The sequence below is a fragment of the Panthera tigris genome, chromosome D1, assembly GCF_018350195.1.
Source record: "Panthera tigris isolate Pti1 chromosome D1, P.tigris_Pti1_mat1.1, whole genome shotgun sequence".
Lineage (NCBI taxonomy): Eukaryota > Metazoa > Chordata > Mammalia > Carnivora > Felidae > Panthera > Panthera tigris.
Genome location: NC_056669.1, coordinates 69,390,214 through 69,404,182, shown reverse-complemented (window position 1 = coordinate 69,404,182; position 13,969 = coordinate 69,390,214). Strand labels below are relative to the sequence as shown.

Genomic DNA, 13,969 nt, shown 5'->3' with positions numbered 1-13,969 from the left:
TCATTTCAAAAAACTACTAAAATATGAAAACATACACCTCTCAAAGTAATATAATGCACCCTTAAAAGACACACAATAATCACCATCATTTAAGAGCCAGTGTCACAGGACAAACACACAGAGCAACAGTCCCATCTTCTAACATAACAGTTACTGAACACCTAAGGCTATGTGGCATTTTTTTCAATTGTAGTTATTAATATAAATAAGTATTTCTTGCCCTTGATCTTACATGCATGAGATTTGGAGTTTCACAAAGCAAGGTTTGAATCTCAGCTCTCCTCCTAGCTCTCCAACCTTTGGAAAGTTACTTACTAACTTCTCTGAGCCTCATTGTCTCATCTGTAACAGGCTATCCACTTTGGAGAACTGTATGAGAGCTAAAGGTAATAATTTATGTAAAGGAACAGTACAATACCCAGATGAAATATTATATTTCCTCCCATGATCCCTATGGGCCAAATTAAACTAAAAACTAGACCCTGTTCTTCTTGACTTATAAGATTCTTCCATCTCCATTGCAGAGATTGGAATAAACCTGTACTGATCCTGGGGCAAATCCTACTAGTTTGCTTTTAAATAATTATTTGATAAGAAAAGCTTATTTTATTGTCTTGAAATTCATCTCTTTTCTTCTTTAAATTGGGAACAGAAAACAATGGCAAATTTTAAGTTAAATTGGTTACATGTAAATTCAGCACTTTCATATTGTCTTACTGAACTGAAACTCTAAGCCCATTACAACCCCACTAGAAGAGAGGAACTACAGAACCAATGTGTGCGAAGAGGAAAGGGTGTAAAGTCCAAAAGACACAGTTGAAATGATTCACTCAAGTGAGTGGTTTGCTTTGTTTAACCTTAAATTCATGTATTAAACCCTAAAAGAACAACATTCAGAGTTCAGAAGAGCCAAGACCATATCTCCAAGCCTCAAGGTGATTTAGTAACCTGATCCCTCAGATTAAACAAATGCCATCTTTCAGTACGTACAGTTTCAGGATGTGTCTAGTCACTTCCAAGACAGGAAAGTATCTACCAAAGTATCTCACATGCAGCAGTATACACTGAAATAAGGCCATCTTTTCCTCTATCCGAAACATAGTTCAGACTAGCTCACCCACATATTTCCTATTAGCTCATTTCAGTAGAATGACTTTTCCCCCATATATTAAGTAATGCCCATTTACTTAAACTAGGAAAATACAAAGAATATGAGCATTTTTAAGCCACCATGATCTTACCAGCCAAAGATTAAAATATTAGAAAGGAACATACCAACATCTTTCCTATGAATCTGTACACCATATTTTAAGTTTGTACAGAGCCACTAAATATGAGTAACTTGCCACTAAATATGAGTAACTACCAGCTTATACCTTAGTATCTCCATTCTGGTTTTTGAGACTAAATTCACATAACTTTTTTCCTGACTTAACTCAATGGTTCGTCAGAGTCTCTCAGCTACACATGTTGTTGTTGACTACTTTCTCTATTTCTATCCTAAGTTTTCCAAAACAGTATATTCTTCAGTATCTACAAAAGTCTCTCCAACTCCTCTTCTTCTCTCCCTTCACTGTCTCTCTTCTATTAATTCCTGACAATTTATTTTAAAATGGCTCAGGCCAGGGGTGCCTGGGTGGCTCAGTCGGTTAAGCAGCTGACTTCAGCACAGGTCATGATCTTGCCGTCAGTGAGTTCGAACCCCGCATCAGGCTCTGTGCTGACAGCTTGGAGCCTAGAGCCTGCTTCAAATTCTGTGTCTCCCTCTCTCTGCCCCTTCCCCAATCACACTCTGTCTGTCTCTGTCTTTCAAAACTAAATAAATGTTAAAAAAAAAAAAAAATTGTTTTTAATAAAATAAAATGGCCCAGGCCTGACCTTTAGATTTGCTTGTCAACTGTGAACCTCCAACAGTTAACACAGTGCCTGGCATGAAACATACGCTCAGTTAAAATTTACTGATTAACTTTGTCAATACTGACCTGCCACTTATTAGCTGTGTGGCATCAGGCAAATTAAATCTCTCTGAATCTCAGTTCCCTCATCTAAAGAACAGGGATAATCAAAGGAAGATGATACTCGGAAAGCTCAAAACAGCGTCTGGCACAAAGTAGCACCCACTAAATTTTGCTATTATTATCAACATAATCTAGTATAGGACTCAAAAATGTTCCTGATTATTTTTTGGTTGAACACCAAATCTACTTCTCAATAACCCAACTTATTTTCAACATATTCTCTTACCACAAAAATCAAAAAGTATTTTCATGCTCTTTCCCTTACTACCCGTCTCCAATCCATCATCAACTATTGGTTTGGTTTTCTTTTTTTTTTTTTTTTTTTTTAGTTTTTTTGGAGAGAGTGAGCGAGCAGGGGAGGGGGACAGAGGGAGGCGGGGGAGGGAAGGAGTGAGTGAGAGTGAGAGAGAGAGAGAGAGAGAGAGAGAGAGAGAGAGAGAGAGAGAATCCCAAGCAGGCTCCACACTCAGCATGGAGCCTGATGCGGGGCTAGATCCCACTGCCCTGGGATCATGACCTGAGCCGAAATCGAGAGTCAGGAGCTTAACGGACTCAGCCACCCAGGCACCCCCATCGTCAACTATTCTAATTCTTCTCTCCTAACCACCATTACAGAACCATTATTTATAAAACTAAGCTACAACCACAGACTTAATTGATCTCCACACTTAAATCTTCATTCAAATGTTCCATCCTCCTTAAAATCCATTTTTTATGTGTCATTCTCATCCACAGTTGCTTACAGCTTGTCCAAACTTCTTGAATGTCATCCTCAAGTCTTCCAATAACCCATATCCAAACTCTTCAAAAGGTGTCTCAAAACTCACCCCTTCCTGGAAACCTTCCCTGATTAACTCCATACCACTCAGATTACTTCTTTGCCCCGAGTCACCTCAGCACCTCAGCACTTAGGTATTCTGTCATCCTAAGGGTAAAATGTGATCAGTGAATAGCAATACCAAGAAATTTCTTCCACAAAATTATTTCTACTTCCTAAAGAACGGTCCATTAGCTATGATGCTTTGTTGAGCTGGCTAAGAAGGAACTATCGTATAGAACATATGCCCTCTTTGGCTTCCGTCCTCGGGACTTCTCGTCTGTCAAGAAGTGCTAAACTGTTCACAAACCTCTGACCTATCCTCAAGCAGAAACTACATCTCAGTGCTTATCACCTCCTCGAGGCCGTTTAAATTTTCTGGAAATGTGGCAGTGGGCCGCTTTCTTTTCTTCTACCTCTTCTCTGCCCCCAACCTCTGCCCACATCCCACAAATAAAAATTCCCAAAGGCATCAAACAGAAAGGCAGCAGAGGTGACACACACATACCATGTGTTTCTTTCCTCTAAGTGAAAAAAAACGTTGAACCTACTTAGGTACAAAACTCTTCCCAAGGCTAAAAACCTCCCCAACAAGCATGATGCGTAATCAAATTCTACTGCGTGGAACTGGTTGATCCTACAGTAACAGAATTGTACTTATGTGTTAATTGTCACTGTGTTACTGTAAGAGATCTTGCATCATTTTTATGCTGTATTACATGCGCTCAACAAGACAGTTAAATTCCCCTACAGGGCAGATTTTCTGAAAGTATCTTCATACTTTAAACCAACATGGTCTAATTTTTTTTCAACATGAAATTAAACGATTCCGCACTGCCATCCAATCGAAAGCAAACAATATTTGTGCCTTTACTTTTGAGAGGGTGAGTTTGTGTGCTGCTGTGGCAAAACAATCAGATGAACTGTCCCGGGATGGTGGGGGTGGGGGGCACAATCAGCGTCAGTAGTAGTGAGAGTTAATTCTGAGTGCTTGGCCCACGATGAGTAGTGAATGAACCTATAAACCTGGCTTGACTAACTCCTACCTGAGACACTCTCCAGTCTCTCCCAAAAAGCAGTTATTCTTGCCCACTTAGTCATAAAAGATCCACACCTTTTAGCTATCATAATAAGCCTACCTCATCTGCTCCTTGTATACTTTCTCCTAACTGGCCACCTAACGCCTTCTAGTCAAACAGCCTCCATCCACACCTCACCTAAAACCTTTTTCTCAGGGACCTTCCGGTTGGAGTAGGTGCCTCTTACTCCAAACCCACGTGTCCCGGTCTGTCCAGAGATCTTAACCTTCCAAAAAACAAAAACAGAAACAAACAAACCCTACCTCCCTTCACTCCCAGCTGATTTCCCCCCATCCTCTATCAATGCCTACTTCCAAAAGGCCAGTCACTTTCCCCGGTTCCGCACCTTCTCCCCGGGCACCCTTTTCTGAGCATCACCCTTTCCCCATCACTTTCTTCCTCGTCGGACCAGAAAATCCTTCAATCACAGGCCTCTTTTGCCCCCCTGGAGCACAAGAGCCCGCTCCTCCGTTAACTACCCGCCCCCCCCCCCACCCTCGCCACTTCTATGCGGCCTCCCCACACCAGACTGAGCCCCCAAGGCTCGGCGGCTGCAAACCAGGCCCCTCCCTGCGTCCCCGCTCGCCAGCCCGGCAGTCTGGAAGGCGGCGGCCCGGTCCCAGCAGCGCTCAGACCATCCGGGCAGAGACAGGCGGGCGCCCCCGGCTGCGGGCGGCCCAGGGTGGGGGCGGGGGCGGGGCGGGGCGGCGGGTGTCGCCTCCGGCGGCCTGCCGCCCCGGCTCCCGCAGCCGCGGCCCGGGCCAGGCGAGGAGGGGCCCGCAGCCCGCCTCTCCCGCCCGGCGTCGCTGTCTCTCACCTAGACTCAGAGGCTCGGGCCTCGCTTTCCCCCTGGCCGTCCAGCGATGTCTCCGCCGCCGTCGCGCTCTCCTCACTCGCTCCTCCACCACCCCCGACCGGCTGCTGAAGAGCGGACGGGTAGTGGCACGCCCATTGGCTGCGGCCCGCACTCGCGTCAGCCTCCCCGACCCGGACCTCGCGATGTGACTGGCTGGCGCGGAGCCTCTTTTCCACGTCTTGTCCGGATTGGCCTGTCTTGTCTCTCGCGCCCCCTTACCGGGAGGATACCTCGACCCCCCCTCCCCGCCTCGCCCTCCCACCCCCTCAACCCCGTTTCCATCTGGGCGGGCTGGGGGCGGGAGCGGGCGCGGGTGGGACGCGAACGGCCAATGGGAGCGCCGAAAGAGGGCCGGGAGGCGGGCTCTGCCGCCGGCCGGCCCAAGCAGGAAAGTTCAGCCAATGGGCGCGCGGCCCACATCCCGGGCTCAGGAGCGCCTCTCTGGCCGCTAGCGTTCCGGCGGGTCGCGCCCAGGGCCACACCCGGCTGGCGGTGGCGCGGGAGAGGTACCCGCTGGAAGGGTGGGAGAATGCGGCGAGGCCCGTGCGGGAGAGCGCGGGCGGCCATTGTGGCGTGCTCCCGCACCGCCTACGCGGGGTCTGTGAGCGGGGAGTTGTCGCTCGGTGGTGGACTCCCGGAACCTCGGCGCGATGCTTTGTAGGGAGCGAGCAGAGCGTGCGCCTCGTCCAGCCCCGTGGACCAAATCAGGCCGCAGTGCAAAACTTCCCGCTGGTGAGAGAAGTTGAATAACGGTTACCTCAGGGGGATGGGAGGGCCACAAGGGAACCTACGGGGAGCTGGAAACGTTCTGTCTCTCGATCTGGGTGGTATCCGTATGTAAAAATGTACCCAGCCGTACAGTTCAGGTTAGTGCACTCACGACACTTTAATATAGAATATTGTATAATCCCTCTTTTATAAAAAAAAAAATAAAAGGATTGTGAGAATAACTGTAATAACATTCCCATGACGGTGAGACTCCCGCGGTATCAACAGTCTCACTAGGATTTAGCCAGCCATCGTTCAAAAACTGCAAATCAGAGGAGGAAAAAGAAAAGGATTGTTGAGAATTTTAAATGAGTGAAAGCTCTGGGCACAGAGACTTAGCGCGCACGGGTTGATACTTCAGGATGCGCGAAGATGGTTCCGAGTGATTTTTCTTTGAGGGTGTAGGGCTTGTTTCAGTGCCTGGCCCCGTTAGTGGCCCCAAAGCACCCATTCTGCCTCACCTAGTTGGAAACTGCAATAATTTACCGAGCTGCCTACTTTGTGGCCGACCAGAGCTCCGAACCCAGGAAATTTTCATTGACATACCATGGCTTCTGCCCTGGAGGAGCTCACCGACCAGCCCAGCGGGCCAGGTACAGTCGTTCCTGCAGGAGGGCCCAGGACCACAAAGCCAACAAAGCCGCTTGCCCTCAGGGATGAGGCATTCCCATAGGTGACACCAGATAGTGTGTGCCTAGAACCCAGTCCAGAAGCAGAATTGTGAAATCGCCGGGCCAAGGTGAAACACTTGTTACAAATGGGTCAATAACCACCTTTCCAGAACAAACATAAGACCTGTGGGCCGAATTCTAGCTTGTGAAAGAGCACGCACCGGCAGCAAAACAGATTACGTGATTCATATTTACTACTTGAGTCATTAAGCGGTTCAATTCAGATAAATGCCTTGGTTTAAAGTACCTGCCCCCGAACTAGGCGTGTAAAGTCAGGTAAGACAGTATTTTTCCATAGAGCATAGGGTATAAGAGGAAGACCTCAAATGGATCATTCCTATATAATTCAGGGTGAGGGAATATATATAAAGAGGATCGAGCCCAGCCTAGGGAATTGAGGGGCATATTCTCAGAAGAACTAAGTCCACCACTGCTGAGATTTATCGGCATGTGCAATTCAGACACTATTTCTGGAGAATACTTTCATTGCAGATTTTTTAGTTTCTGTGCAAACATCTTGATTTTTTTCAATAGATAGATAGATACAAACTATTACTTAGTTCTGAGGAAAACACATGAAGAAATTAAGTAATTGCTGAATGAGTACATTATGAAATTCAAAAATAACTAGGTTTGAGAGCATCAAGGCATCTCATTTGATTAAAGTCATTGTGTATGTAACATGCACCTCCAGCAGAGACACTCCCCACCACAGGCCCCCCAAGATGGGCTTTCTGAAGGAGGACTTAAAATTAAAACAATGGTTCACTCTCCAACATGGTACAAACTCACGGGGAGGGCATGTTGTTGGATTGGCCAGTGTCCCTCTGCACCATCATTCTTAAATGGATCCAAAGAATTCATATATCTACAAAGAGTGAGTAATAGTCTCCACAAAAGGTGATGAAGGATTTTGCCTAGAGTCTAACCTATAAAATGTAGTAATACCAAAGAAAGTAATCATTCATTCAAATGCTTTCCCCATCTTTCAACAAGAGGCCTGAGAATTGGGCTGCCATATATATTGGAATCAACTGCCTTGTAATTTTATTCAAATATAAAATACTGTATGTGCTTTTGATCCTTGCTATAGAAACACCGTTCTGTAAACAAAGGTAAATTACACCAAACAAAAATAATTTAAACCTATTAAAAAATAGTTTACAACCTAAAGAGAAATACCATGTATTACTGAGAAAACATGTAGGAATAAACCCAGAAACACATATGCTACACATACCAGTATCTCAAATCTCTGCCTATAGGCCCAGCCAAAACAAGAATAATAAAAGCATCTTTTTTTCTCTCTAAATATAGATTGGCAGGGGTGCCTGGCTGGCTCAGTCAGTAGCACATCCAACTCTTAATCCCAGGGTTGTGAGTTCAAGCCCCATGTTGGATATGGAGATTACTTAAAAAGAAAGAAAGAAAGACAAAAAAGAAAGAGAAAGGAAGGAAGGAAGGAAGGAAGATTGACAGGATAAAGACATTTATAAAAATTAGTTCTTTGAATTGTGACTCTTGTAAGTTTGGTCCTGGTTACCCATTGGTATTGTTTTTTTAATTTTTTTTTTAACGTTTATTTATTTTTGAGACAGAGAGAGACAGAGCATGAATGGGGGAGGGTCAGAGAGAGAGGGAGACACACAGAATCTGAAACAGGCTCCAGGCTCTGAGCTGTCAGCACAGAGCCCGACGCGGGGCTCGAACTCACGGACCGCGAGATCATGACCTGAGCCGAAGTCGGACGCTTAACCGACCGAGCCACCCAGGCGCCCCACCCATTGGTATTATCCATAGGTTGCTAGTCTTTGTTTTCCTTGTCTGTCTTTTGGGGTATTTATCATAAGGGGGAAAAATCGTAAGATGGGATATTCCTTTCATCTTGTTCTGTCTTCAGAGTTTGGCTTTAGTTCTCCACCAGCCGGAAGGTACAAGTGTTGGCTTGAGTCAGGTAACCAGACAAACAGGCTGGCAACCCAAGATACAACATGACAAGCAGCATTCTCTTTGTCCAACATTACCAGCTCCTAAGGAAGGTTGTCTTAATGAGAGGTCCCTGTCCATGAGGGGGCTTGTTGCCTCACCTTCATTAGTGTTAGGAAACTCTCATCCTAATATCATCCACCCAATACACAAATTAGCTGGTCTATAGTTGGAAGCATCTCATCTTCCCACAGATAACAAGAGACATCAGGTTCATAAACACTGTTCTTACCTTAAGCCTGTGACAATGAAAGTCTGCGTTCTTAAGCTGACTCTGGGAATGAACTTACTGGATTTGGGGAGGGCTGCATCTTTTGCACTCCTTGGGGACTCCTCTTATATCTATGGTTAAGGGATAAAAGGCTTATTGATTTAAAAAAAATTTTTTTAATGTTTATTTTTGAGAGAGACAACGCAAGTGGGGGAGGGGCAGAGAGAGAGGGAGACGTAGAATCCAAAGCAGGCTCCAGGCTCTGAGCTGTCAGCACAGAGCCTGATACTGGGCCTGAACTCATGCACCATGAGATCATGACCTGAGCTGAAGTCAGATGCTTAAGCTATTGAGCCACTCAGGCACCCCAGGCCTACTGATTTTAAACCATAAAGAGGAATACTGTTTTTTGATTCAAATAGGTATATTTTCTGAATTAAGTCAAACAGAGAAAGACAGTACCATGTGATTTCACTTATATGTGGAATCTAGAAAACAAAACAAATGAACAGACCCTTCAATACAGAGAACAAACTGGTGGTTACCAGAGGGGAGATAGGGGTAGGAGTGGCAAAAGGGATTAAGAGGTAGAAACTTCCAGTTATATAATAAGGCATGGAGATGAAAAATACAGCATAGGGAATATTGTAATAGTGTATAGTGATAGATGGTATCTACACTGTTGGTGAGCACTGAGTAATGTATAGAATTGTTAAATCAAAATACCTCTGAAACTAATATAACACAACATTGTATGTCAATTATACTTCATTTTAAAAAGACAGTATAGGGGCGCCTGGGTGGCTCAGTCGGTTAAGCGGCCGACTTCGGCTCAGGTCATGATCTCTCGGTCCGTGAGTTCGAGCCCCGCGTCGGGCTCTGTGCTGACAGCTCAGAGCCTGGAGCCTGTTTCAGATTCTGTGTCTCCCTCTCTCTGACCCTCCCCTGTTAATGCTCTGTCTCTCCCTGTCTCAAAAATAAATAAAACGTTAAAAAAAAATTTTTTTTAAATAAAAAGACAGTATACTCTTGAATATTTAGACTTTTATCTTTTTTAAAAAGGTTTTTCACAGAGCTCTCATCCCTAAATAAACGCCCTCTTGATACTGATAGGAAGAGCAAATTAAAAAATTAACAAGGCAAAGATAACTCTCATATAAGTTAGTAAGTTTTTTTTTTTGTTTTTTTTTTGTTTTTTTTTTTTTTTATAAGTTAGTAAGTTTTATGTTTCTGAGTTTATACCTAACTTATGGCTGAGATTTAAAATGAAAACTCTAAGATCTCTTTTTGCAGGTCTGTGTCTAGGTGTATATGTTATGTAATATGATATTTTTCTACCTTCATATGATATTGCCAAAATTACTTTGTAAAAGAGCTCTATTTAGTCAGGTAAAAAAAAAAAAAGCACTTGTATAAATTAAGTATACCCAAAACTCAGAAATACAGAAACTAACCCAAGTGTTTTTCAAGTTCACAAGATCTAGAACAATTTTTGGTAAATAAAAGCTAGTTGGTTTAATAAAAACAATCATGTCTTCAGAGTTGTAAACATTAAACATAAATGAAGACATACAACTTTTTCTACTTGGGTTTACTAATCCAATGAGTTTATCTCTACTAGATGTTTAAGATTGTAAAATTATAAATTCAGTTTAAAAATAAGATGTACAATAAAAATAAATTCTTTATGTATGTCAAACACAGCAGTACAAAATAAAACTTGGAGAGAGCCATATGTTTTCACTTTTAAGTTCTTTCCTTCTATGATTTTTTTTTTTTAATTTGGCTGATTTATCTACAGAAGAATAACTTAAGATTATGCTACCTTTGTTTCAGTAAGCAAAGTATTGTGTCTACTTAAAAGTAGTTTCCAAAATCTTTTTGGAAACTTGAAACCTTGAAGTTATATTAAGTTAAATTGTGGATATTCATTGAATATCTAGATCATTTTCAAATAAGGAAATATACTAAAACATTAATTGCTGAACAAAAGTTTTTACACTTTTGGCTTCTTAATTTTTATAGAGAGAAAAAAGATATTTAAGATAGTAAACATATCTTTTACCACCTTAAAAAATTGTACTATGAAAAAGCATAAGTCTCTAAAAATTATAAATTTTTATAATTATAATTTATAATTATAATTATGTAGTCACAAGTTTACTAACCTATTGCAGGATGTTAATATATAATAGTTCACAATTACTTGCTTCCTGATTTTCACTGGAAAATAAAGGTTACTAATGGTTAAAATTTATAATCTATATATGAAAATAAAACTACTAAAAATAATAACAAAGGGAAAAAAACCTTTGTGTACAAAGTATAGGAGGAGAATGGGATGTGTTTTTAAATAAAGAAGGTATGATGAATGTAGGATGTGTTTTTGGAAAAAAAAAGGAGTAGTTTGTCTAAAGTAAAATGACTAAGTGTTCCAGAATAAGAAAGAGAAAAGGAATAAGACAAAATCTAAATGGATGTAGAAAATTGCAGTTTTGTGGAAAACAAATTTTATGTTACAAGGTCAAAGCTAGCCAAAATTAAATGGATCAAATATAAGAGTTTTGTAAAATGACCTCAATAATATAGAAAATGAATTTAATTTTCTCCCCATTAAAATGACAGTTTCTTAGATTATTGGTCTGCTTTTAATAAGAGATTATAAAAGGTTTTTCTTTTGTGTTATCTGCCAAGGAAATAAAGATTTTATGACTTATCGGAATAATTTCCTGTACTTCACGTTGTCTTTGTCAGATCTGATTACTTAGGAAAACTGAGTCTTCGATACGAAAGGAGCTGAGGGTTTGTTTGTTTTTTTAACAATTATATGACTTTCTATATTTACCTTTAAAATCTTTTAATTGCCACTTTAATTAGATCAATAGCTAAGCATTTTGTCCCTGGGATACTACTTAATGGAGTATTTTTTTTTTTAACTACTTTTTTTAACGTTTATTTGTTTTTGAAACAGAGACAGAGCATGAACAGGGGAGGGGCAGAGAGAGAGGGAGACACAGAATCTGAAACAGGATCCAGGCTCTGAGCTGTCAGCACAGAGCCCGACGCGGGGCTCGAACTCACGGACCGTGAGATCATGACCTGAGCTGAAGTCCAATGCTTAACCGACCAAGCCACCTAGGCGCCCCCTTAATGGAGTATTTTAAACGTTTAAGTGTTTTTGACAAATTTCCCCAAATCAAATTCAAAATGAAGTCTTTTGACCTGGAACCAACTTTGGAATTTCTATAAGGGTCCCTAGGTGATCTCAAAGATTTGTTGTCTACCCTTATGAAATGAGATTAAACTAATCAGCTTTTTTGAGATGTTAATTGTATGAGAAACATTGTCAAATACAAGTGATAATTAACTTTCTTTAGATCTTATTTGTGTATGTTACCAATATTTCAAAAATTGTACAAAATTCCTAGGAATCTGTGAGTGTCCTTACTGTCTGTATAATCAGTCATAATTCTAATTATTACTTGAAAACATTGCATGTCACAGAAATAACCAAATGTTCTTTGTTAATTGTATCATTTTTTAATAGTGAACTCTCAGCAGATCTTTAACCATGGCTATTTTTAAGTCTTTTGTCATTCATAAATCATTATTGCTTTACTCTTGATTGTTCTCTGAGAACACTTATAGTCAACTACAAGCAAAACTGCTTCATCTCTAAAGAGATCATGGAAAGGACGCTGACAAGTACTCTAAAATACAGGTTTCTGATAACTCTAAGATTATATCACTAAAGGGGATATGAATTTCTAGAATTCTTTTTAAAAATTTTTTTAATTTTTTTTTATTTTAGAGAGAGAGAGAGAGAGAGAGAGAGGGCAAGTGAGAGGGGCAGAGAAGGGGAGAGAGGAAGAGAGAGAGGGAGAATCTTCAGCAGGCTCAATGTTTGGCACAGAGCCTAATGCAGGGCTTGATCCCACAGCCCTGGGATCATGACCTGAGCTGAAATCAGGAGACAGACACTTAAACCAATGAGCCATCTGGGCTCCAGAATTTCTAGAATTCTAATGGAGAAACTGATTCGTTCATAAAACTGCTAACCCAAGATCAAGCAAACAGCAAGTAAATAGATGGGGGCTCCTGGCAGGCTCAGTTGGTAAACCATGCAGGTCTTGATCTCAGGGATAGGAGTTCAAGCCCCACTTTGGGCATAGAGCTTATTTGAAAAAAAAAAAGAAAGTACATGAATGAACTGATGATGATGATTACAGTTTTATGACTTCTTATTTAAAGCATTGTTGGACCTTTAATATTTTGTCTTCCAGATTTAAGAAAACCTTTTTCTCTCTTTTTCTGAAGCTATCTGTAACTTATCTCAATTTGATAGTCTATGCCTTTGTGAACAAAACTTAAAATATTTATCTTTTTCTCTCTGATCCCTCCAAAATTTAGAGGCTCTTCATAAATATTCTTATTCATGATGATATAGTTGTTTTCATAGGTTCAATGAGAATCTGTTCTCTTTATAATAGAACATGATTGGAAACATTGATTACACTATCAAGGCTTGGACTGTAATGTCATATTTGACAATGATGTACATAGACTCAAATGTGACCAGATGGATTTAAGGAACTAAGGTTGACTTTAGGGAGCTAATGCTTATAAAGCCTCTTGAAATACCAGCCCCATATCTTGTTTACAGGATTCCCAGCCCTACAGGTGAATAAGGAAGGTTACTTCTTGGCAGGCCCAAAAACCTTAACATGTATTGGGTGCTTGAGAAGAGAGGAATTCACCCAAATCTATGTATGCTACAGGCAAAGTGTGATAGCAAATTCTTGGCTTCATATCTTAGCCTTAAATGGCTTTTAAAGGCTCAATCTAAGATTCCTTATTAAAAGTTCCAACAGAACAGACTTGAAAAGAACCTATGTGATAAATCACTATTCTCGCCACACTTATGTAAATAATCAGGCCAAGTTTAATGAGACTAAACTTATTTTACAAACAAAATAGTTTCACTGTAATTATATTTAATAAAAATGGGATTGACTCTAGAGAGAAAACTACATTTCCGTGAAAAGCTATCCACTCTTACAATGAAGATTCTAGCCCTGAGTGCCTGGGTATCTCAGTCGTTAAGCATCTGACTTCGGCTCAGGCCATCATGACCTCACGGTTGGTGAGTTTGAGTCCTGCATCCGGTGAGCTCATGCCCTGCTTCGGGTGAGCACTGCTTCTGTTTCTCCCTCTCTCTCTCTCTGCCCCTCTTGGGAGTCTTTCTCTCTCTCCCCCTCACTCACTCATTCCCTCTCTCTCTCAAAAAAATAAATAAATAAAAAGACTCTAGCCCTGTTTATTGTCTTCGAGGTTTAGTTATCTGACTACAAATTGGTCTGGATCCTGAAATTCTAGTTTCCTCCAGTATGTGGCCACAACTCTCCAAACTAACATTTACCATTTTTCCCACCCTTCTGACTTGATATCACAAAGAATGATTTTCCCTTTTCCCTTAGTCCTACAAGCTAAAGCTGGATGACCTGATATAAACTTCAGAAAATCACCACAACAGATCACAGATAAACAACCTTCATGTCTACTC

The 13,969-nt window shown here is 41.3% G+C and overlaps 2 protein-coding genes across 6 annotated transcripts in view; one reads left to right on the top strand and one right to left on the bottom strand.

The window, feature by feature from the left end:
• FAR1 (fatty acyl-CoA reductase 1) overlaps window positions 1-4,972 on the bottom strand; it is a 74,686-nt gene extending 69,714 nt beyond the window's left edge. For 4 of the 5 annotated variants that reach the window (XM_042959339.1, XM_042959340.1, XM_042959338.1 and 1 more), the window contains exon 1: window positions 4,732-4,972. The gene's annotated coding sequence lies outside the window, so the exon portion shown is untranslated. Of the gene's footprint in view, window positions 1-2,845; window positions 2,944-4,731 lie in introns of all 5 variants that reach the window. The other variant, XM_042959341.1, reaches the window with a different exon arrangement.
• Window positions 4,218-13,969, top strand: part of LOC122231493 (nascent polypeptide-associated complex subunit alpha, muscle-specific form-like) — a 120,133-nt gene continuing 110,381 nt past the window's right edge. The window contains exons 1-2 of the mRNA XM_042959614.1: window positions 4,218-4,860; window positions 4,892-5,502. Coding sequence (XP_042815548.1) covers window positions 4,218-4,860; window positions 4,892-5,502 — 1,254 coding nt within the window. The remainder of the gene's footprint in view (window positions 4,861-4,891; window positions 5,503-13,969) is intronic.